The sequence below is a fragment of the Chinchilla lanigera genome, unplaced genomic scaffold, assembly GCF_000276665.1.
Source record: "Chinchilla lanigera isolate Chin_1 unplaced genomic scaffold, ChiLan1.0 scaffold00063, whole genome shotgun sequence".
Lineage (NCBI taxonomy): Eukaryota > Metazoa > Chordata > Mammalia > Rodentia > Chinchillidae > Chinchilla > Chinchilla lanigera.
The window spans coordinates 7,297,192-7,322,711 of NW_004955464.1; the positions used below are offsets into that span (position 1 = coordinate 7,297,192).

At 43.6% G+C, this 25,520-nt stretch overlaps 2 protein-coding genes across 3 annotated transcripts in view; one reads left to right on the forward strand and one right to left on the reverse strand.

Annotated features, from left to right (window-relative positions):
* The window catches only part of Nrd1 (nardilysin (N-arginine dibasic convertase)), a 75,287-nt gene extending 74,244 nt beyond the window's left edge, over window positions 1-1,043 (forward strand). For both annotated transcript variants that reach the window (XM_005398598.2, XM_005398599.2), the window contains 2 exons: window positions 184-273; window positions 388-1,043. In XM_005398598.2, coding sequence (XP_005398655.1) covers window positions 184-273; window positions 388-585 — 288 coding nt within the window. In that variant the 3' untranslated portion in view covers window positions 586-1,043. The remainder of the gene's footprint in view (window positions 1-183; window positions 274-387) is intronic.
* A 175-nt stretch (window positions 1,044-1,218) lies between these two features.
* Osbpl9 (oxysterol binding protein-like 9) overlaps window positions 1,219-25,520 on the reverse strand; it is a gene marked incomplete in the record, with an annotated part of 147,682 nt that continues 123,380 nt past the window's right edge. Inside the window, 15 exon segments of the mRNA XM_005398602.2 lie at window positions 1,219-1,886; window positions 2,095-2,230; window positions 2,888-2,979; window positions 3,601-3,679; window positions 6,020-6,160; window positions 6,273-6,336; window positions 6,593-6,703; window positions 7,389-7,473; window positions 8,540-8,711; window positions 13,663-13,748; window positions 15,407-15,525; window positions 15,638-15,750; window positions 20,483-20,642; window positions 24,021-24,125; window positions 25,340-25,430. Of these exon segments, the coding sequence (XP_005398659.2) occupies window positions 1,812-1,886; window positions 2,095-2,230; window positions 2,888-2,979; window positions 3,601-3,679; window positions 6,020-6,160; window positions 6,273-6,336; window positions 6,593-6,703; window positions 7,389-7,473; window positions 8,540-8,711; window positions 13,663-13,748; window positions 15,407-15,525; window positions 15,638-15,750; window positions 20,483-20,642; window positions 24,021-24,125; window positions 25,340-25,430 (1,629 nt within the window).

Below are 25,520 nucleotides of genomic sequence, written 5' to 3' on the forward strand. Positions count from 1 at the left end.
AAATACGGAGGTGTGATGCAGAGGTTCATCTTTATCCTCCCCGGAAGGCTAGGGCCAAGTTCACACTGGGAAGAGTAAAGATCAGATGCTCAGATGCTAAGCAAGACTAAGGGATCTGCCTGGGGCTTTTATTTCGAAGCTGTTTTCCTTCAGCACACTTCTTTCCTACCTTCCCTTTGTAAGATTGAAGCACTGAAGTCATTCTCAAAGTCAGACCTGGTCACCTGGTTCAAGGCTCATAGAGGACCTGGAAGTAAAATGCTCAGCGTCCACGTGAGTATGGGGAACTACACTGCCGTTCCTTCCTTCCAGGGGTAGATTCTAAATCTGGGTAGATTCTGCCCAGCCTCAGCACAGCGCTCACCTTCTGTCGTTGGCCTCTCGCAGGTTGTCGGGTATGGGAAGCATGAGCCGGAAGAGGAGGGCACCCCTTCTGCTGTGGACCCAAACGCTTCCTGTGAAGTGATGCGGCTGGCCTACCTGCTGCCCTCTCCTCTGCTGGCAAATTCCACCGTCCCCATCACTGATATCAGGGCTTTCACATCAACACTCAGCCTTTTCCCCTACCATAAAATAGTCAAATAAACTTCAGTCTCATTGGCCTGAAGCAATGTCTATTTAAAGATGTGTTTGTATTTTATGGAGTTACACTACTACTGCCTTAAGGCTTTTGTTGAATTTTTGCACTTGCATCATAGAACTCAGTTTTTCCTCCTGAGACTAACAAATCCGGGGGCATCGTAGCTGGTGAGGAAATTACCTAAGTGCGGGCCAAGGGTGGCTGAACTGCCCAAGGCAGCAGTTTGGGAAGCCCTAGCCTGTGTAATCTCAAATGTAAACTCCAGTTCTTGAGAGGCCCTATGTAACCAATTTGTTATTAGTCCCTAAGTGCTAATACCTGTTTACTGTATTTCCCTTCAGAATGAGCCATCTGCTGCTGTGGGATTCTTTATATTTTGTTTCAGTGTGGAGTGAGGATCTAAAAATAAATATATACTCTCCCTAAGTCCTATCAAGGGGCAATAAAATATTTTTGGATGAAACACTGGTCGTCTTACATGTGCTACACAGACAGAGCTAAGGGGTGGAAGAGGGAAAGGCTGGATCTTCTGTTACTTAAATGATCTTTTATGAAACGATAGCTCCTGTGTTCAGGTTGCCAAACAGCTGTCTTCTAACTGTAACCACAAGCATAATAAAAGAAGCACATTTTAAAAAAAGGTTGGAAAAAATTACTTTATGAAGCCTTAAGAATAATTAAACTGTAATCCAGGTTTAGATAAATTTAATTGTTCAATTCTAAAATAGATGAAATTTCCTAACACTTGATTTTTAATACATTGCACTAATTTCTAAAACGGAAGAACGAGTATTTACAGGTGAATATTTATGAAAAAACCTGCCATCAAGGTATAGCTGTGTCTATGTGTATGTATATATAGAACCCAAGATACATGAAGTAGGAAAGACCTTGTATGTCGTATCTTAAAAGCAGAACTAGAGTGCAGAGTATGATTTGAGTTTATAAATGCTTTTCAAAGCATGGGGTTTTGGAAAAGGAGCAGATATCTTGTTTCAAAACCTGAAGTTTTCTCAGGACTGAAGTCAAAATTGTAACTGCCACAGAGGAAAACAGAAGCTTCTCCTGCTTTAATTGTTCATCTGCGTCAGGAAAGTCGAAAGTCCAGTATCCCTGAGATAGGAACCACTGCAGTGAGAAGGGAGCCACAGGTTCTCCCACAGGAAGAGTGACTGTTGCTTCATTAGCCCCGCTACCCTAGTCATCAGGTGTAAACTTGGCGTTTCCCAAACTAATGCTTTGCAGCACCAAGACGTTTCAGTAAAGGTTCATCGTAGACCCAGCACTCTCCATCTTCGTGGAACAACTGGAAGAGGAAGAGGGAGAATTCAGTTGCTTGCTTGCTTTGCACTTCTGCACGCTATTCTCCGCCCCCCGTTGGATGAAATGAGTTTCAGGCAGGGGCCAGAGAACACATTCACAAGTCACACTTGGCAGTTACTTCAGCATTCACTGCAATGCCAGGGTAACTGCCCGGGCTATGGAGGAGTGGTGATCAGCGGGCAGGGCCTTACCCTCGTCTCCCACTGAATCTCCTTTTCCTTCCTTTCTCGGGCTTCTGCTCTTTGTCTTTCTTCAAGTCTGTGCTTTGCTTCAGTTGCTGCATCAATGTCTCTGATTTTTAAATTGAAAGTGACATCCTTCCAAAGGCTAAAGAAAAGAGATCAAGAGGAGTTGGCAATCTTGAGAATGAGAGCCCAGAGCCACCTCTGAACACAGCATATAAACGGATCACACGCTTAGATAAAGACAGCAGGTGTGGGAAGGCCAGTGGGAGTTAAGACTTGGTATTCCACTTCTGGAAGCAAGTCTCACCTATGCAACTCTGGGGAGCCCATTTCCTTCAACAGCACCCAAGTGTCCTTTACTGAAGGGTAAAGGGGTGGAGCTGAGAAGTTCCACTTCAAAAAAAACTCCCTCATATTTAAAATGTGGCTTTTGGTTTTTGGTTTTGTTTTTTAGCCAAGGTCTCGCTATGCAGTTCAGGCTGGCCTTGAACTCACTATGTAGCCCAGGCTGGTCTCGGACTCGCAGCAATCCTCCTGCCTCAGCCTCCCAAGTGCATGCCTTTAGGGATAAATGTGATCTTGAAGGGGTCAAGAGGCCACCTATAGAAAGGCATAGCTTCCTCTCACAGTCATTAGTTTCAGTCCAAAAGAGGCACACAGACCAAGTTTAGCTATTACAAAACTGGTTAGTGCTGGTGCTGACACAGGAACCCAGGCACTGGAGCTTGGTATGTCCTGCTTCACTCTGCTATTCTGTCACAAGAACTCAGCCTGCACCTTCACAGGCAGCAGCCCTTACCAGCGGGACTCATACTCGTTCTGATCTTCCAACTTCCTCACTTTCTTCTTGATTATAGGCAACTTCTTAGTGTCTACAAAGACTGTATTTTCCTAGAAAACAAGAAATGGAAGGCTGGTTTTAGTTCAAATTGTAATTAACAGATAGTTCCCATCTATATTAATGATGCAGAGAGCAAGTTTCACATGCAGCCTTAAACCTAAAATACAGTTTTATGGCTGAAGTCCAGAGGCTCACTTCAACATGTTTGCAAGGTGGCTACCTGCTACATGCTGGGGTAAGACCTCTTCAGGAGCTACACCCATACAACTACTTCTCACTCTTGCCAGTGCTTTTTATATTGCAAGTTCTCCAAAACCCACTCCACCAGCTCTTCTGCTGTGCTTCTACCTAGTATCTTCCTGGCTTAATGGAAACAGTTCATGGGTGTAGAGATTAAACTTAGTATATACAAATACATGTACACAGATTTACTTAGCACTTCACTTTACAAATGTACCCCATATTCTGAGGCTACTCCTAATGTTTACTGGGTACTTAGCAGGCAAGTGTAAGTAACAGGTGATCCCTGCAAAGGGAGGCGGGGAGGAGGGACAGGCCTGCCCTGAGGACATGACCTCAGAACTGGTCTTGTTAGTCAGAGGTTCCAGATGAAGGAATCCAAAGGCTACAATTCAGTGTAGTTTAAAACAAGTGGCAAAGCAGGTTCTTACCCCTGTTGCGTATTTTGCATACATTATACCATTCCATTCCCCTTCAATGGAACAGAAAGACTTCTTATCGTTCGGAGAACTAAACAGAGAAAGAAACAGCCATGTTAGTCTCAAGTTGAGAATCACTGTACCAGAGACCACTGTCAGTACGGCTACATGGTGAACACAAGAGTAACGCGCGTCCCTGGTAAAAGCGTCACAGAACTGGATTTCCCAGGGCCAGCTGTGGATGAGGGCACCCAGCAATATGCTAATGACCTGCAGAGTGCAAGGAGCGGGTGTGAGGCGGGCGACACAGCCCTGCGCTCGGGCCGAGGCCTGGCACTTTGCGGCCCTCCTGCTGTTCACAGCCTAGCAGAGAGGGGGTGCAGCGGCTCGGGGTGCAGCGGCTCTGGGCACCGCGTGCTGTGGAGAGCTCACGCCAGCGGTCACGGGAAAACTGCTGCTCTGAGGCAGCCGAGCCCAGGTTTAAAGGGACCCTAGGTCAGGTGGTTTGCACTCTCTTCTTGGGCAACGACCCCACAGGGGTCCCTTCCTCAAAGGCCTGGCAGGTCTCTACTTGACGCCTCAGCGGTAGATGGGGCGGAGACAGAACTGAGGCAGATGGCATCACAGCAAGGCCGGGTTAGGAAGGGCAAGGCAGGAACTCACGAAGACTGAAAAGGGTCGGAAATAAGGTGAACCAGGTAGACAGGTGAAAGCTGCTAGTGCTGGCTGGAAACTGGGCAATGGAAGACAGGCTACTGTGCAGTGGTTTCCCAAGTGTGTGTGGGGTCCCTCGGGATTCCCAGGACTCTGTCCTGGAGAGAGTCTAGGTCAAAACTATTTTCCTAAGATACTGCGCTTCCCTTGTCCATTTAGTTTTCTCAGCTATAGTGTTTTCCAGAGGCCATGGAACATACAGCCACAGACTGAGTGCAGCTAGCAGACAGAAGAATCCATCTATTAATTATATTGGGGATTTATAAAATGTATAGTGTGCAGTTAGCTTTTTTGAGACAGGGCCTCTTCATGTAACCCAGGCTGGCTCTGAACCCACAATGGTCCTGCCTTGGCCTCCTGAGCGCTAGAATTACAGGAATGAGCAACCACACAAATTCTCTAAGGAAAATTTTTCTCCAAGTTATTTTATCACAAAAATGCTATTGTCATTTGTCAGTAAATTACTATTTTGAAATACTGGTTTTTAAGCTAGGTGTGGTGGTGCATGCCTATAATCCCTGCACTTGGGAGGCTGAGACAGGATGATCTCTGTGAGTTCGAGATCTGGGCTACACAGTGAGTTCAACGCCAGCCTAAACCAAATACTGAGATCCTATCTCAAACCCCGCCCCCCAAAAAAAACAGTTTTCTCAGAAAAATACTGTTAGAAGATATAATCAACATAAAAAACTCTTTGGGGCTCTTAATAAAGGGGTTGATAGACCAAAAAGTTTAAGAACTCATCTATTAAAACCCTTCAGCTAATGCTCAAATCCAGAACTCAGATCATACCAGGGGCTCTTTCCGCTGCTAACTTGCAGGGCAGCCTTTCCATGGCTCTCCTAAGCAGAAAGTCCTGCCGAGCTAAAAGTTCCTTCCTGAGTTGCCTCTGAGAACGTGAAAAGCAGGCCACTGTCTTCACCCTGAATCTGCACCTCATCAGACAACGAGAGTGGTGACCTGTGCTGCTCTTTAAGCCCTGCCACTGTCTAAATGCAGTATTTTTTTTTTTTTTATCTCGTACTGATCCTACAAACTTCACTTTGTATTCCATGGCCTCCGCTGCGCACGGCTCTTCTGGTAGCTGACTCTGTTATCCAAATGAAATCTTCCCCCTGGAAGTTAGTTAGCCACTGGAACTAGTTTTCCATGCAGGACACCGCCCCAGGTGTCCAAGTAAGAGTGCAGCCACACCCCCCAAGCTTTGCCAGGGCGAAGGAAAAGCCTGCGGCTCTATACTGCACTCTTCTCTTCCAGGCAGGCTCGGAACCCACCCAAAGCCTGTTACTCAGCAAAGCTGCCCTCACCCAGTGTCAATGGAACCAAGCGACTGCCTATGATATGGAATGTGTGCTGTTTTCTGCACAGCAAAGGGACAGCACAGGGAGCGGCTGTGAAGACAGGAGAAGCATTACTGGAGGTCACGAAGCCCGCCGGAAGGACAACCTAGTTTAGTCTGGCAAAGAGGAGCTGAGCAGTTATGTCCTGGGCCAGCTCCCCACACAAGTCAGCTCCTGGGCAGGGGATCCTGTCCATGACCTCCAGCTGCTCTGCACTGAGGTTTTATGTTTCCTTTTGTTACGGGATTTCAGAAAGGGATTGACACGAGATGTACACAAAGACAATCCAGTAAAATGGTCAACTCCTAACAGGCATCAAGACAAAAGAAAAAGCATTTCAGCAAAGCAGAAAAGCACTGAGGCAGAAAAATACCTACAAAATCTCAGCAGTAATTCTGTGTTTCTTGCCCCCATAGAAAGGTTTAGTGTGGAAGACGATGTTTGCACTATAGCCCGTTTTGGAACAATTGATACTGCATTCTCCTCCTAATTCCACCCAGGGCACTGTGAGGATAGACCTGCAAAAGAAAAAGTGCTCAGGTAAGGCTAAGCGAAGAGGAAACAGAAGGCAGGGCTTGAGGAACAGCAGGTCTGCTCCTCACCCAAGGCAGTGAGCACAGCGCTACTTACCTTCCGTAACCATTAGGGAACGTGAGGATGTAATGCTCGTCGTAGTCCAGACACGAGACACAACCTGCGGAGAGAAGGAAAAGAGCTCTGACGGGCAGCATCACAGCGGCCGCGGTGGATACGCAGTTCGACTTAGGGACGGGCTACTGCGTACTCTGCTCCTGTCCTCACCCCCAAAGACGCGCTTATGTGCACGCAATGGCGTCCAGTCTTGCTCTCTGGGGGCGTTCTTCTTTATAGGCAAGTGTCTAGCACATATTAGAACAACGTAACATCCTCCCACTAACGATGTAGTCTACCTGATAACGCCACGAACTTACCCTGCCCTATGTTGTGAACCCCGATTGACATCCCAAGGAACTTTGACTTGGTCCAGATATGAGCATTGAATTGTATCTTCTTGTTAAAACACTCAGCATAAAAGGCTGAAACTGAATAGAAAGCATTTTCCATTAACGTACCGTACAGCTACAGCCACTTCCCCACCTCAGTCTGGGGGAGATCCTGGCGCCGCAGAGCCTTTACCTCCCAACAGTCTCAAACCTGGCCATGAGGGACCCACCTGCTTTTTACACCCTTCCCCCAACGCAAGCACCTATTCAGAGCCAAGTGGGCAGGAGCTCCCCTAACATGCGAGGATACGGCCAACCCAGAAGGCTTAAAATCAAAACAGGTATTTGTTCTGGTCGGTAAATACGCCCCTATCTGAGCCCACCCAGTACGTCCAGTCTTACTACTTCATGAAACAAACACGATGTTAAGGATATGAATCAGCGCCCCTGCATCTGAAACGCACTGGGCAGAAAGCTACCCATCACGTAAACTGTCCCAAAGTCACCAAGGTCGCTGTATCCCCAGATCATTATGCACCAGATGAACTTAGAAGCATAAAACACTGGTTTCCCAAATCCTTCTGAATCTGCGACATGATGAGTCTTTGAAACATGCAAGGATCGGGTGAGAGGAACCAGTCCACCGAGTTTCCACTCCAGGGGCAGGGAGGACACGCTCGGTAAGGCATGTGGCGGTGAAGCGGCCCCAGCCGCACAGCTGTCCTGACCCTCTCTGGGCAGAACCGAGCGCAAGCGCAGGCTGCAGAACAGCTCTGTAACTTACTTGGCGGATGATGGGAAACCTGCTCAGCCACGAATGTGACACTGTTTTTAGAGACCCACGGAACTGGTCCTTCTGAAACTAGCTCCTGCAAACAAACACAGCATCATTTTCCTCCCATGTAGGAACAAACGCAGAGACTAACAGCTGGAGTCCGCTGCCTCCCGTACCCGCCCCGAGCACGTCTCCACCCCTCTACTGCGGCCTTGAGGACACTGACCGCCCTGAGTCAGTCTCCCAGTCTCCCGGCTGCTCCAAGGCATTCTCAAGGCTTCGTAGGCCTGGCTCAGGACACAGAGCGGGCTCTGGCGTCTGCCAGAGAGGAGCAGACCCGACCTGTGCTGTCAGGAAGGGCTGCGGGGAGGACGTCACCGGCAGAGGCACGGAGAGCCGTGCTTCCGGAACACTCGCAGTGCCGGGGCTGTGGGCTACGGCTCTGCTTCCCAAGCCGGGAAGCCTCAGAGCATGCGCTGGACTCCTGCTGGCCCCCTCGAGCCCATCTCTAAATGTCAGCGCGCTGAGCTCAGTCCTTGATTACCTGCCGTTCTCTTCATGTATCGCCTGAGTCAAACCTAGGGCTCTATGATACCACCTAACGGTGTGACAATCCCTGGGAGCTCAGTCTCCACCCAGACTTCTCCCTGGAGCTCCCTGCTGCGAGCTGAGCGCTCTACTTACGTGCTTACCAGGCCCTCACACTTGAGTTGCAGTTTAGAACTCCTGGATTTTCCCTCCTGGAGCCCGCCCTCTCCCTTATCATTAAATGACACCACCAAGTGCTCAGGAACACGGGAAGGCCGCACTCTGGCTGCCTCCGCCCTCGGTCCCCGGCCCACGTCTGTTTTCCGTGTGGTGTGTCGCTGGAGTGAACCAACTCTGCCATACTTACGTCTCCTGGATTCTAAATGTATCCATCACGAAATAATTATACTGATCTTTTCAAAATAAAAGTGAGATCCCCGAAGCCAGTGTGCAAGGCTCTGGATGATCTGACTTCTCATTCTCTCATCTCCTGTCACTCTTCCCTTCTGCTTGTCTTCAAAATCTGCTGATCTAGTAACCACTGTTTCAAGATTATCCTCTGCCCCTGAATGAAGTGGAATCTTATGACCAGCATACAACTGTACAGTCGGCACGGTGAGCCCGGGACTCACTGTGTTCTCCTCAGCATCATTTGGTAACGTCCAGTGACACTGGAAGATCTCACCCAAGATGGGGTTGTACGGCTTTTTGGCAACCGATCCTTTCCTTCCTGCATGAAAGGCCGAGAGGTACCATTTCACGACCTGAACCATTCGATCCCTGGGATCCTTCTGGTCACTAATGCTGCAAGAGAGAGAAAGCAACACTGAATGTGCAAGCTGCTGCGGCCCAGCATGCTCCAGCCTGAGGCACGGGGCCCAAGAAGACCCAGGACCAGAAGTTACCTCAAAGTTTCTTCTGAAAACTGCGGTAGGATACATACAATTAAACATACCAATCTTAGTGTCAGGGCAAATGGTATGTCCCCTTCCTCGATCATCACCCAGCCAGGACATGGGACATGCACATTCTCCTAAAAAGTTCTACCACCGCTCCTTCCCAGCCATCACCTCCCAGCTCCAGGGACTCCTCGTGCCACTGACTAGTCTGTTCCGGAACTTCAAAGAAATGTGCTGCTTGCTTCACTGCCGAATACAGAGATTTCTCTCTAGCTGTGCCATCAATTTCTAATTTAACTCTTTCTGGTCAGGAAATACATTCTACATGACTGCAAATACTGTGAAATGTACGAGAGCTTCCAAGTACACGGCTCACCAGGATGAAAGCACCTGTGCACTTGGAAGGACTGCGAGTACGTGTCAGGCAAGTGCTGGGCAGTGCTGAAGAGGCCTGCTGGGTGCAGCTGACTATCAGTGCTGTCTGGATCTTCTAGCGCCTCACTGACTGTCTGAGGCATGGGGTGGGGGTGCCTGTTCCATCAGGTCCTGCGGGAGGATTTGGTGGGCTCGTGCATTTTGCCCTTGAGCCAGTTCTTGCTGCATGTATTCAAAGCTGTGCTAAAAACACATTCAGAAATATTGTTTATTCTTGATAAATGTATCCTTTTATCATTATGAAATGTCCGTCTTTGTCTCTGGTAATATTTCCTGTTTTAAAAGTCTCCTTGGCTTACTACACCGCTACACCAACTTTGTTATGTCTCTGTTCGTAGTGAGGAAGTGCTCCCGATCCGGCTGCGGAGGCACACTCCTGCACGCCCCGGCACGCCGGAGAATGAGGCAGGAGAATCGCCTCACATCAGCCTGGACTATCGTGAGTTCAAGATAAGCCTAACATACACACTGAGACTTTTTTCTTTGAGAAAGGGTCCCGCTATGTAGTCCAAGCTGGCCCTGAATTCACTCTGTAGCTCAGGCTGGCCTTGAATTCACAGTGATCTTACTGTCTTAACCTCACCAGTACTGGGATTACACGTGTGTACCACCATGCCCAGGGAGACTTTGTTTTTAAAAAAACCAAGTAAGTGAATGAGTAAAAAAAGAAAGAAAAAACTGCCACTGAGCTCCATCCCTAGTCCTGTACTGTACTTCTGAGACGGTCTTGCTATGTAGTCCAGACTAGTCTTCAACTCACTATGCAGCCCAGGCTCGCCTAAAAGTTTATTTCAAATTTGAGACATTCCTGCCTCAATCTCTCTCATGCTGCGATTATTAGCATGTGCCATAGCACATGGCTATCCTTTTATTATTCTTTTTTATTTTTATTAGTACATGTTTGCAGTACATAATGATTATTACATTCATTGCGGGGAGTTGGTCCGTGTACATAACACAACTTAACACTTTTTTCATTCCTTTCCCCCCGAATCTCTTGGTCTCCCTTCATTTTTGTAAAAGATCTGTTTCCTATTATCTACCTTTTATTTTGTACTTTACTTATATTTTGGGCTTAAGAGAAAACCTGCAATGTTTAAGCCTGTGTGTCTGATTTATTTCACTTAACACTGTGATCTCCAGGTGCACTGAGCTTCTTACAAATGACTAAAGTTTATCTTTCTTTATGGCAGCGTAGTAGGTCTACGGCGTGTATAAATAACACATTCTCTTTATCTGTTGATGAGCACACAGGCTGTTTGGAAGATGTAACCATTATGAGCTGTGCTGCTATAAACATGGGTATGCATGGATCACTGTAATATGATGTTTTAACTCTTTCAGGAAAATACAAGGGGAAGAGCGGGTTGAATGCAATTGCTATTTTTAGTTTTTTCAGGAATCTCCACACTGATTTCTATCGTGGGTATTCTAGCTTACATTCCCACCAGCAATGAAGGATTCTTCTTTCCCCTGAAGCCTCACCAGCTATTTGTTACTATTTGATTTCCTGATAATAATATCCTTTCTAGAGTACGATGGAATCTCTGTGTTGTATTCACTTGCCTTTCTCAAATGAATAGACATAGTAAACATTTTTTCATGTATTTATTGGCCACTTGTACATTAAAGAATTATCTATTCATTTCAGATGCCCAATTTTTTATTTTACTCTGGTAGATCTAATTCTTTAAGTTCTTACCTATTTTATTTTTAAAATCTATTTTACCTATTTTGAGTTTTATCTATTTTATCTTCCAACAGGTTAAGTACTTTTATTTTGATATTTAGATCTTTGATCCATTTTGATTTTAATTTAGTACACGGTAAGAGATATGGGTCTAGCTTCAATCTTCTGCATGTGGATTACCAGTTTCCCCCAAACATTTGGTAAAGAGGCTATCTTTCCTCCAGCATATATATTTGGCCCCTTTTGAAAAGATCAGACAGCTGCATGTGTCTGGGTTGTTTCTGTATCCTGTCTTCTGTCCCACTGATCCTCATGTCTGTTTTTGTGCCCATACCATGCTGTTTTTATTACTGTAGCTTTGTAATATATCTTGGAAGTTCAGGATCATATTGCCTTCTGCTTTGCTCTTGTTACCCATGATTACACTTGCTATGCTGGGTCTTCTCCTGGTTCCATGTGAATTTTAGCAATGCCTTTTCTAGTTCTTTGAGGAATGCTGGTGCTATCTTAATTGGGATTGCATTAAACCTCTTTGTTTTCCAAGTATTGCCATGTTGACAATGTTGGCTTTGTTTCTCCAGGAATAGTGCAGTCCATTTTCAATGTCCTCTTCAATCTCCTTTGTCACAAAGTCATGTAGTTTTTGTGGTATGGGTCTTTTACTTTCTTGGTTAGGATGGCTGCTAAGTATTTAATTTTTCTTGATGGTATTTTCCCAATTTCTTTATCGGTGAGTTCATTATTGATGTATAGGAATGCTACTGATTTTTGTGATGATTTTGTACCCTGCTACATTGCTGATTTTGCTTATTAATTCTGAGTCTTTTGGTAGAATTTTTTGGGTCTGCTGCATAGATCATGTCATCTGCAAATAATGACAATTCCCCTTCTTCCTTGCCTATTATACGTATCCCTTTTGTTTGCTTCTTGTGTGGCTGTTCTGGCTAAAGTGTTGAGTACAGGGATGGTGACAGTGGATGTCCTTGTTTTTGTTTCTAATTTTAGAGGGAAAGTAGACTGCTTTTCTCCATTTAATATAATGTTGGCAGTAGATCTGTCATAAATGGGTTTTATCAGATTGAGATAAGGTTCTTCTAGTCCCGTTCAAGTGGTTTATCATGAATGCATGCTAGATTTTGTCAAAGGCTTTTTCTGCATCTATTGAGATGATCATATGATTATCCTTTTATTTTTTAGGCAATACTGAAGTTTCTCCCTTTGAAAGAGCATAAAGATGCACCTTTTGCTTTTTTATACAATCTGACAATTGCCTGCCTCCCCACCCCCTCTCATGTGTATGCATATGGGGACTAAACACAAGGCCTTCACACTTCACTGCAGTTTCAGCCCTTTTTATTACTTCTTATTTTAAGACAAAGTATCACTAAGCTCCCAAGTTGGCCAGTTCAAGCTGGAAAAGAACTCACAATCCTCCTGCCTTAGCTTCCCATAGTGTTGGCATTTTGGGCATGCAACACTACCCAGCTCCCTGCTCTCAAATGGAGAATGTGTTCCATTTACATTTAGTGTAATCATTGATACGGATGAGTTTAACCCCACCATCTTGATATTTGTTTCCTACATATCTCCTTTGCTCCCTGTTCCGCTAGTCTCCTTTCCTGCTTCTGAATGTAGTCAAGTGTGTTTAGTGTTACATTTTATCCATTGGCTTTTTTAGCTGTACTTTTGTATTTTTTTAAGTGATTCAGTCAGGGCTCCCAAAGTTTAAATTCTCACAAAAACTGCCCTTAAATTCAAATCTACATTTAATGAACAACTCATAATTCCCATTTTTACTTCCACGTTACCAATAAAAGCTTGCTAAACTATTTAATTATTTATACAATGCCATATTTACTTGAATTTCTGCCATCTGGCAATTGATTACATAGCTCTCTTAAGCCTTAATCAAGAATGTAACACATGGGGCTGGGGATATGGCTCAGTGGTACAGCACCCGCCTGGTGTGCACAGCACCTGCCTGGCGTGCACAAGGTCCTGAGTTTGGTCTCTGCATGTGCGTACGAGACACACACACAGTGTCACACGTATACACCAGTGTTGGCCAAGGTGCCCACTCCACGGGAAACCTCAGTAATCTGTCTCTGGTTTCAGTAAAACACAGTTCAAAGCCAAAAGATGTAATGAGAGAAGATGGATTACAACATTTTGTATTACGAAGAAAACTTTTCTGCTACCAGCGAAAGCCAATGTGAACTGATCTCTCTGCAATCAATACCACCTTCACATTACTTCCATTCCTTGTACTTAAAACTTTATATTTAAAATGTATTGGTCTATATTCCAACACTGGATTGTAAACTCCTCAAGGGAAGAACCAAGACAAGTTCTTTCTCCAGTTCCTAAAAGCACCTGAAAAACAGGTGCTTTAGAGAAAGGTTTGCTACACTCAATTAAATACAGATCAGAATATAGTACAAATAATACTGATTACCACTGTCTGGATCAAATACGCTCACAGTCTTGGCCCCATAAATACTGGCCACCTAGATATTACTAATGTGTTAAGAATTTTTTAAAGTGGTAAACGGATGTCTAACACTAGTGCCATAGTTAATCATAGTTAAGCAGTTAATCATCCGATATAATACCATTCAATACAATTTACCGAGAAATAACTGAAGGGTAAGAAGGGATCCAACTATCCTGGCACAGGCACAAAGCTACTGAGTCACAACTTAGAAAACTGGAGACTTCTATGTTCAAATACCTCACAAACAGGTCCGGATGTGCAAAGAAGTCTGCATACATTTCTAAAAGAGATCTTCTTTCAAGAATAAATGTTGGAAGAACTACCTGCAAAACACACACATTTGCCCCATAAGGATCTAGTTCCACTCAAGACGAACAGGTTGCTGAATGGCTACAAAATACTCATTCCAGTCACATCAACACCCACCCTGCACTACCCAGGCACGCGTGGACGGTCAGCCCTCAAGCTGCTGCCTCAGAAATGTGTATTCACCTGCCCAGCAGACAGTGGACGACAGAGGGGCTTGGATGTGCAAGGATCACTTCCTCTGTGCACGTCCCCTGTCCCCCTGAGTATAGCAACAGTGACAAACCCAGGACCTTCCTATCTGCTTAGGCATTATATACATATCACCTTACAAGCTGTATAAATCTTACAAACATGATCATATAAACTGATGAAGGAATTATCCTATTTTACGGTAGAAAAATATACAGCTCAGAGGAGGTGAGAAATTTTTTCACTGCTCCATCATTAACATGGACCCAGCGCTGGGACTGACTGCGCTCTCCTCTGCCATTGCTGCACCATTGCCCTCAAGCCTGCATGAGGAAATTTATCTCCTCAGCTCTCAGAATGCACAGCAGAAGTTTTATTCGTATTTATGCTCTCATCTACTATTATATAGCAAGAAACTTTAAATTGAGCAATTGAAGGAATAAAAGGAAGGAGAAAATAAAAGTTAAAAATCAACGAATTTTTTGTACTGGGGGCTGAGCTCGGGATGTTCCGTATTCAGGGGCCATACAAATAAATGGCTGTGGTTGCCAACACCGTTTTTGAAATACTGATTCCTTCTATGCATTCCAGAGTGTAACTACAATAACGTCTGTGCCCCCACCAGAAGTCTGAGTCAGTTCAGGTCTGGCAAGAGTTCGCCGTGGCCTGCTCTCCCAGGCTCTGAGGGGTGGACGTAGATGAATCTTAAGCCTGGCACGTAGCCTTCCTCGCCAGTGTCTGGCTTAGGAATGGACACATGCCTGAACCTGGCCAGTGGGAACTGTGTAAGTGGCCAGTGGCCACTTATGAGAAGAATGTACTACTAAAACCAAAAGGGTAGATGCTTAGCTTATGCAGCCTAATGATTACGGAGGCGATTCCACAGACAAGTACCTACAACACCCTCCTAGCTAGCACATTTCTGGTAAGTATGCTGGGTTCCACAAGTGTATGCTTGTGTTTCTCATCTTACTTAGATTAGGGGTAACAAGTGTGATGCAGTGCACCGCCACACAAACGGTCAAAGACCAATCAAAGGTGAGTGGTCCCATACAACGATAATGTTGCCTAAGTGTGCTGTGGGCTATCCCACACAGGTCTGTGTTCACACGACAGCATCACCTAATGATGTATTTCTCAGACACGTCCCTGGGTTAGGGGACACATAACTGACTACTAGGAGTTATTATAGTCTTTCCCTCAATACCAACTAGACAAGTGCTATTTCTCACTTGCTGCAAATACAATTCAAATCTTAAACCATACAACCCGCACATTATTCTCTGTGGAACCATTTAGTTTTACTTATTTCATCTATCTCTACAACTTTTTAGTTTACTCATCCACATATATGTTAAATCACTAGGCAGAAGTATCAAGCACAGCTACAGCGCTTTCCGGCATGTGCAAGCACACGCACCACCCCGTCGTTAAGACTCTAGCACACACACAAAGCAAGGCAAACAGCAACTCTGCTTCTTACCTTCGTCAGGTCCATTCCCAGCCTGACCTGTGACAGGAGGTGCATGATAACACTCTTGTGCTCCTCCACGGACCCGGCCTCCGCGTCGTCATCTCTATCATCATGTGAGTCAAAAAGGTCTAAAATAGAACGCACCTTCTCAGACTGGTGTTAAATGGGCCAAATTATGCTACTACCAGTATCCCAAATGTTTATAAGGAAGGAAGGATTAAATTCCCCAAGTCCCCTTACCAGCATCACTTGTCCCGTTGGACATGGAGGAGTTCAGTGACTCCGTGGTGTCCGGGCGCTTCAGGCTATTTCCCGAGCTACTGTGGGTCAAGACTGAGGCGGAGCCGGAAGAACTGAAAAAAATCACCATCTTAAACTACAGAAAGCAACAGACATAAGCAGGTGACAGAAACAAAACAACTCTGAACCAGTAGCTGGTGACCCATGTGCTACACAGATGCTGCCGAGGCCCTCGCTGCATCACAGGACAGAACTGCATGAACTCAGATCTTTACTCTGTAACCAGCTCTGAAGTTAAAGCGTTCATTTTCTAATTTTGTTACTTTGTGTCCATGCAGAACTGTCACAATTCTTGGTAATAATTTCCAGAACCTCAAAGGTAGAACAGTCCATTAAGTCTCAGAAAGATATCTGTATTTGAGATCCTTTGATAAAAAGCCTACAGTGTTATTAACACTATTAGTCATTTAATGAGTATATTTGAAATTATTAAAAAAAGAAAAAAAAAAAGCTCTGGCAATGTAGCTCATGCTTGCCTACCATTCAAAGCCCTGGGTTCAAGCCCAAGTGCTCTGGGGGAAAAAGCTTGTGATTTTTCTAAGCACATTTATGGTGACTGACGCTACTATAATCAGTCAGCAGGTTTCAAGAAAGCTTCTTTTATTAGATTACAATTTGCCCAGGTAAGTATGTGTTTGTAAATTAATAAGAAAAATACATACAATTTACTTATTAAGTATAAAAACAGAAACCAAATTTCTTATACTGCAGATACTTATAAAATGGTGCACTATACACCCATGTTTATAGCAGCATAATTTGTCATAGCTGAATTCTGGAAACAACCCAAATGCCTATCAACTGACAAACGGATAAAAAAGATGTGGTATTTCTATATAATGGAGTATTACTCAGCTATAAAGAAAGTTAAACTCGAGGTTTTTATAGGTAAATGGATGCAACTAGAGACTATACTGAGAAGTGAAATAAATCAGACCCACATAAACATCCTATCATCTCCCTAGTATAAGAAACTGAAAGAGTAAATAAAATCCAAAACATACAATAGATATTGTGAAAGGGAAAGAAACTGCTCAAAAGGAAAGAACAACTAGGATGAGGGAAAGGAGAAGAGAAAGAAAGAAGGAAGGGTAAAAGATAGCTAAGATAATTATACTACTAATTTCTATTGGTTTACTGAAAGGAACAGTTAATGATTCATTTTTTGATCAGTTTTGCATGCCTATATCTGGTAATCTGAACAGCTACTTTGAAGATAACAATATGCAATGTAACAATCACTTGATTTCCTATCATCTTGTTGGAAATTCTGTATTGTTTTTAATATTTTTAAATTTTTATTCTCTTTAAAATATAAGTCACTACAAATCTACAGATGTGAAATGTGCAGTTTAAGATAGTTTACCTGTTACTTCTTTTGATCTTTTGTAAGTTAATAAACTTTATTTTATAGACCAGAGTTAGGGCCACAGCGAACTGACCCTAAGTCAGAGAGCTCCCTTGTACTCCCTGCTCCTCCACACGGGACCACCTCCTTCCCAGACCAGCCCGCCCCCCAGAGGTATGCTTGTGACAACCCATTATTCTATAGTAGTATCCAAAGTCCACAATTTACACTAATGGGCAAGCTTGGTATTACGTCACTTACAGATTATGAGGCAAATGTCTGACTACACATATGCAACGCTGCAGTTTCCTACAGAATACTTTCACTACCCACAAAGTCCTCTGGGCTCCACTTGTATTGGAAGCCTAAGGCAGGCATAGTAGTGCCCACCTGTAACCCAGCACTGTGGGAAGCTGAGGCAGGAGGATCACAACTTTGAGCTCAGCCTGAGCAATTCAGACCTTGTCTCAAAAACAAAACAAAAACCCCAATGCTGGGCCAAATGAAGTTACCTGTGGTCCCCACTGATTCGGGTATCTGAGGAGCGCGTGAAGCTGAGAAGAGCCCGGGACGGGCTGCCTGGACACAGAACTCAGGAGCCTTTCACATGGGAGGCTGGTGAAGTGTGTTTGGGTAGGGCACAGAGAAGGTGCAGAGAAGAAAGCTTAAAAGAGAGAGGATGCTGGGCAGCGTGATGCACAGCTATAATCCCAGCATGGGAGGCTGAGGCAGGAGGACTGAGGCCAGACTCTCAAAAAACCAGAGAGAGAGACAGAGAGACAGAGAGAGAGAGAGAGAGAGAGAGAGAGAGAGAGAGAGAGAGAGAGAGAGAGAGAAAGAAACAGGAGTAGCCCATCAGCCTGCGGGTGACTTCGTACATGTCTCTACGACAAGGCCAACAGGTACATGTTTTAAATTATTCTATTTCATAAGAATTTCACAAATATCCCTCAACCTGAAGGGCGACACTGTCAGCAATGTTATAGGGAGCTGACCTCATATTAGCAAGCTTCTATTGCATATAGTTCTATGCTTTTAGAAGCAAAATATCCATTTACTAGCAAAGTATTTTCTACTCTTCTGTTTACAGTAATAGCTACTGACTTGAGTAAGAGACTGTCTGTAACTCTCTTTACATCTGAACCCTTCAAATATGGACATTTACTTTGGAATTTTCTTCCAAATGCACATTTTCTCTTAACCCCATTATGGTTACAATTATTTTGAAGAATTAAAATGAAACTTCTATTGGCAAACAACATTAAGAAAAGACACCAAGCTAGGTATAGTGGTGTGCATTTACAGCCCCAGCTACTTGGGAAGCTGAGGCAGGAAGACTGCTTGAGCCCAGAAGTTCAAGGCCAGCCTGGGCACAACAGTGAGATCCCATCTCAAAAAACCCAGAAAAGGAAACCAGGTGCTAACCCAAGGCCCTTTTGCTCATCTGGCTGCCTTGTTTATTCTAACCTCCCTGCCCTCACTCAAGTCCTAAGAGCCGGTATGTTCACCTGCATAACGTATTTCACCTTTCCCACACATTCAAAAGCTGAATTTCACTACCTCAAAAACCTTCATGAACCAACAGTCACTTTCCTTGTAACCACTAAGATTTGGAACCGTTAATGATGCAATTGTAGATGAATGCCCTAGTTCTTGATCTGCACATATGTGCAATAGAAATGCAGTTCTACACAATGTCTCTTACTTTAAAAAGTTTAATATCTAAAGGCTGATACTTGCTTGTGAATACACACAAAACGGTTTGCAAATTTGGACTTTCTTACAACGCACACCTGAGCTACAGCAGTAGCATCAACCAAAAATACAATGACCCTGTGAAGCTTAAACTGTGATCCTAGTTTTACAAATGAGGAAAGTGAGGATCATAGAGGTTGTTTACCTGACCAAGGTCACACACCTCTGAACAAAGCAGATTTAGAACCCACTCTTCCTGTGATTCCAGAACCCAAAGTCCAGCCATAGAGACCTGCATACCAGGTAGGGCTGACAAGTATTTTGCTCATAATGAACATGTAAATAGCAGTTCAGACCTTTACTGTACAATGGTACCCCCACCCAGGTCCCATGGGAGAAAGTCAAATGTGTTCTAGTGAGGGAAAGCCTACCACAAAGATCCACTGAAAGTTAAGTGGTTAGCCTGCAATTCACGGACTTGCCTCCATTCCCAACGGTACCCCCTTAGCTGAGGGCATGTACGTTTCTCAGTTTGTGGCCAGGCCTCGGCTCCATGTTCTACCTGCGATCCAGCCCCAGGGCATTTTACACAATTTAGGCAAATCGACCTTTCTAAAATTCAGACCTGAACAGCCAACTGCTATCACTGAAGGGCACAATGGTAAAAAAAAAAACAAAAAACAAAAAACAAAAAACACCAAAGCTAAAAGAACTCCATGCCCAGAACCTTGTCAATTTTTTCAATTTTTAAAGCTTTTGAAAAATCATTTAGCACACAGAATGCTTCAGCCTTACTCAACTACTTACAAAAGAAGCCCAGCGCGCTTGCCTCCAGCCCCAGCACAGCTGCACCTTCCTGAACGGTCCAGTCCACCCTCCCCGTTCTCTCCCATGTTCCTTCTCTCTACTCCAAGGCTCACACTAGTACCACAGCCGCTCCCCACTCTGGGAATGCTTCCCTGATTTCTCAAGACTCCAAAACGTCCCACGGTTTCTGTGCACATCCTTTACTGTACGCTGTGGTCTGAATGCTTCCGTCTTTCTCCCCACTGCTGAAATTTAGTCACCTTGCTGTTACAAGAGGGAGCCTTTAGGTGGTGATTGTATCACGGGGTGTGCCCTTTATAAGGGATTCTCAAGACACCTGCTATGAGCAGAAAGCAGGCCTTTCACCAAACCCAAATCTGCCCACGCCGAGCTGAACTGTGAAAAACAAACTTCTGTTGCTCACAAGCCTCCCCACTCCTCACAGTCCGAAGGGACTAGTGCTCCACATCGTGCCACTCACTGCATCTCCGGCTGATTCTTCAACAGACCACATTTTTGAAGGACAGAAAAGTGGTCTTTGTAATTTCTGTATCATCCCTCCACCTAGGATAGTTAGTGTCTGGCCTCTGGAAGGTGAGTATCTCCACCCCAGTACAAAAACAACAGCGTGCTCGTATATGTGCTCACACACTCAGGCTGGTCCTCTCCTAAGATCAACAGGTCCCACAGAAGTGTGAGGCACTGGCCAAGCACGGCTGGCACACGGCCACAGCTGCTGCCCCGACTCCTGAGCAGTGAGCCCAGCGTAAAATCACAACTCTCCCCACACTGGCTGCTCAGTAAGGCAATGCAAAGTAAGGTGTCTTTTCTCAGACTTCATAAGGCAAGTCTGTCATTAACACTAATCTCAAAATCAAACTGTGTTTTTAAAAAGCAAGAGAGCCATTTAAATACATATTTTATTCATTACTTACTCTACCAGGCGCTTTGGGGATGAGCTGCTTTGATGGAATTCATCAGCATCATAGAACTCATCTTCACTGCTGGAGTACGAGAACTCTGGGACTGTATTTGGAGACAAGTTGACATGGCTTGGAGAAGTCAGACTGCTACTAGGTGGTGAGTGCCCACTGCCTAGGAAATGAAAAAGGCTCAGTTAGGGGGATATGTTGGTAATTAGGTAGATGGGGCCAAAAGCAAACCTTTCTAAAACTAGAAAAGTGAGCTGGGTGTGGTGCCGCATGCCTGTAGCCTGTAATCCCAGCACTCGGGAGGCTGAGACAGGAGGATCTTGTGAGTTCGAGACCAGCCTGGGCTACAAAGTGAGCTCAAGGCCAGCCTGCACTGCATAGCGAGACCCTGTCTCAAAAAGACTAAATAAATAAATAAATAAATAAATAAATAAATAAATAAAATTAGGAAAGTATGTGGTTAAGTTGGTAGAAGCCTACACTATATGTAAAGAAAATCATTTAAACTAAGACAACAAAAAAAAGATAAATTGTGTTATAAAAGGGGACATGGCCATCCAAATAAATGAAAAAATTCTGCTAATTTAAGATTCATTTATCTTTACTATTAGGAAGGGAACTCTTCTGATTTTTGACAGTTCTAGTGTTGAAGGCCTACAACAGAACACGAGTGCCATAGGAGGGTCATGCTCTTACATTATAGACTCATACACCTAGAGCCGATGGAAGTATGACATGGAAAGATCTTCTATCAAGATCACAGGAATGTTAAGGTATCATTCAGAGTATCACACTCATATTCATTTGTCAGGGCCGTGACATAGAAAAAAGCCTCTGCATATAGCCCTGCACATGCCACCCAGGTTCCTCACCTCCTTTCCACCCAAGCCTAAGCGAGAGGCCTGGGGCTCGGGGCGGAGATAAAATCAGTGGGCTACCATGGGAAGAATGCTGAGGAGGTGGTCAGAAGGACAGGTTAAGTAAAGGGATGGGGATTTATGGAAAGCCAGAGAAAGAAGACTTCCATATAATCTGAGATAATTATCTGTTACACAGGTTAGTAATACAGCAGGAACAAAGAAGTATCAGCTGGATTACTGAGATCAGTTTAGTTCACTGCATACCTAAGGGCTGTCATGTATCTAAGGGCATATTTAAGATCACTTATGCCATCTACTATAGATGCTTGGTGGGGAACAGTTAATTAAGTCATTGCTGGCAACAGATGTGGGAAAAACTGAAGACAACAGCAATAAAAACTAATGCAGAGCTAGCTCTGGATTTTCAGTCAGTTCTCACTTTGGTTCAGTTGTTTACAAAAAAAGTTTCAGTCTGTGATACTTGGTTGCCAAAAATACTCTTGAAACAATACAGTTTCTGCCAAAAGGTAATGTTTATTGTGGAAATTCCAAGGATCGCTCATCTGAGCAAGTATCTTTAAAATTTTCTTTTCTTCCTAGTATCAGAAATGAGAAAGATAAACATTCTCTTATTGAAACAGGACAAAACAGATCAATAGTTACAAATAAGTAACATGCAAATACCCTAGGTTAGTGTGGCGAACCTTTTAGATCTTTTAATGATGTAAGCGGCTGCTGAGGCACACGTGCCATGGGTTCGCTGTTCCTGCCCTAGATGATCACGCCACTGAAAATGCAACTACGAAGAAAATGACTTTCAGAGTGGGAAATGCAACCCCACTGACATTTCCCTGGGACAGCAAATCTCATGCTTCCTGAGGTGTTCCCTTATTTCTTTATGTTAGTGAGAGAGAGAAAGGAAAGGTAAAGATAAGGACACTCAAGGCAGAAATCACACACAAATGTTTAAAATTTCTTAAATCCATTTACCCTAAAATGTTAAGATTTCTGAAACATCTTTTGAAAATTATTTTGGAAGATAACCATGTGTACGTGTGTGAGTATATGTGTGTGTAGGCATGTGTTTGTCTTATTTTCTCAGAAGGTAATCTTTATCCTCTGGAAATAATTCACACTAAAATTTATGAACATATGAAAAAGCTCAGATTTTCAAAGTTAGTAATTAGTTTTACGTATTTCCAAACAGAAAAATTTTGGCTGCTTTACAATTCTAAAAAGAATTATGCCTTACAAAATATAAGCAAAAATTACAGGTACTATTTCTAAGGTAAATAAGATATGACACAGTTCATAAAATACAGAAGCCAGTGAAAAACATTTCAACTTTGTTATTCAAATTGCTTTTTAGCATTTTTCCAAGAGCTTCAAAAGAGCTACTATTGACTTTTTGTCTGAAAATTCAGAAGGCATCTGCTCAGACAGTAAACACCAAGTAATAGCATTAATGCCTGCAGTAAGGCAAAATTTAAAATGAGCTTAAAAATCACATGGTAATTTTTCATTGCTGCACAGGCAAAGTCCTGCCCATGAAAGAAGTCTGGGGAGGAACAAGAGGGACTTAGCTCCCACTTTTTCAGGGTGGTTCTGTTTGTGGTTTCCAGGTTTAACGGGGTCAAAATTAACTAAGGGCTTCCTGGAGTTCAATTTAATAGTTAGTATAATGTAAATTTTTATAAGTTTCAAAACAAGAAGTAAATCTAGTATCGAATTTTTCCTCTGTAAAATTAGAGAAAAATTATACAGTAATTCTAAACGAATTACAAAAATGCAAATTTAAATTAACTGTCCTTTTCCTGCCTATAAAATAGGCAAAAATGTAAAAAAAAAAAAAAATCCCAAAGGTCCTATACACAGTATCAGTGAAGTGTTGCTTAGCAGGAAAACACCGGAAACAACCTAAATATCCATTAGTGGAAAAACAGCTGACACCTGCTCCGGAAAACTGTTACAAGTGAGTGTGCGGTTGCATACCTGTAATCCTGGCTACTATGAGCAGGGGAATTTTAAGTATGAGACCAGCCTCAGCAGCTACACTGTTCCAAAAAATAAAAAGGGCTTGGCTGTGGTACAGCTCTCGGGCAGAGTGCCTGCATGAAGCCCTGGGCTCAGTCTCCAGTACAGGGGGTGGCCCCCACATGCATGACCCGAGACTGTGACAGACCTCGTTATCTAAACACGGGAAGCTCTCCGAATGCTCTATGAAAAAGAATCACTCAGAGAAACACATAACCTCATGTAGGTTAAAACAAATTACACACTAGAGATGTAAGCATGCAAACGTGCAGTGACTGGGGGCCAAGTGAGGACTCGCAGCTTTGGTTCTGTATACTTCTGTAGTGTCTGACTCCTTTACAAGAGGAAAGTATGCAAGTGTAAGGGGAAAATTTTCTACAAAATTCAGTATGTATACTGAAAATAATTCTTAAGGTACATAAACAAAACCCTACAATGTATTATTTTATTTAAACAATTGTGACTTAAGAAAGCTCCTGGTTCAGTCACAAAGTGAATCACTTCGTGTATGGAACCTTAGTGATAAAACTAAGCACCCACTAACAGTAATACACATCACGTTTCTTCCAGCTTATCGCCATCAGTAGTCAAACAAACTCAAATGTTAATGGAGAGCTACGAGAAGTAAAAGTCACACAAGTCCGTACCTGTACTATTTGGTGTTGGAGTCTGATGATGTCCCAAGGCAGCTAACACAGGCCCAACAGGTAGGGAAGATGGACGCTGCTCCGATTTACACAACTGAGCAGGTTCTAGATTTGAATATGTGAAATAAGTTAGAGAAAGCCAAATGTTGTTCGCAATTACTTGAGATTGAAAATCCTAACTAGGAGAAATTTCTGAAACAGCACTTCCTCAAGGCAAGCTCTGTGGTAGTTCTCCCTGAATTCTCTCTGGCTTTTGAGCCTCTCATTCAGTGCTGCCACTCTGCAGAGCACACAGGTGGGGCATGAAGAGACCAGGCATGACAGGTCAGTATCCCAACAAAACTGCCCTGTACAACCAGTAAATCCTGCTGATAGGCTAAAAGTCTCGAATCACACAGAATCTGAACCAGGGCAGATTTTAGTCTCCTATGGAGTAATAAGCTTGTTCTCTCTCTCTTTTTTTTTTTTTTTTTTTAGTGCCGAGAATCGAACTCAGGGCCTTGCACTTGCCAGGTAGGCATTATACTGCTGAGCTACATCCCCAGCCCTAAGCTTGTTCTCCTAAGGAGTAAAAATTCATGACAGGATTTCAAATACTTAGTATTTAAAACATATTTTTCCTTTTATATTGTGACTTCTGGCTTCACTATGTCATCACTGAGAACACAGAAATGTTGGATGCCAACAAAAATGCAAAAGGAGTCAGCACAGCTAAGACTTAAACCCTCTTTCCTGAGTTTTTTTTTAAAGCAGTACTTAGTGCTCTATACTTAAAAATACAAGTATCATTTGATTAGAAGGCATCATACATTTCACTACTCTTTATCTTAAAATCCACTGTAAATTGGGCTGGGGATTTAGCTCAGCAGCACAGCACCTGACTGGCAAGTGCAAGGTCGTGAGTTTGATTCCTGGTACAGGGAAAAAAACAAACAAACAAACAAATCCACTGTAAATAAAATATCTGTATTATTTTGAGTTATAAATCCTCGAAGGCTGAGTATTTCAGGATTGCCTTAGGTATTCTGCTTCACAGCCATGAATTCTTGAGCCAAACACTTCTGTCCTCTCAGCAAAACCAAATCTTAGTAACTATGCTTTCACCTCTGAAAACCCAAACCCACTTCATCATACCTCAAAAGCCCCAACCCCAAAACACAATGACCTTTTTCCAGCTGCTTTTTAATTGCAGCGCTTTCCTTTTATGATTGTTATATTTAAACACAGAAAAAAAGCTACAGTTACTGTGATGAACCCTACAGATTAAAGTTGTTTCCGCCCTCATTATGAGTCTGTGAGACGTTTGTTCAATACTATACCTGGAGGTAAGACAGTCTGGGAAGGCATTGTGCTGATCACAGGTTCCAAGGGGCTAGGTTGATATATTGCATCTACAGGGTTAATAGTACTCTGAGATAAAGAAACACAGTACAGTTATTTTTAATTAAATGTCCTTCGCAGGTTGACCCACCCAAATGAGTGAAATGCCCACATTTCTGA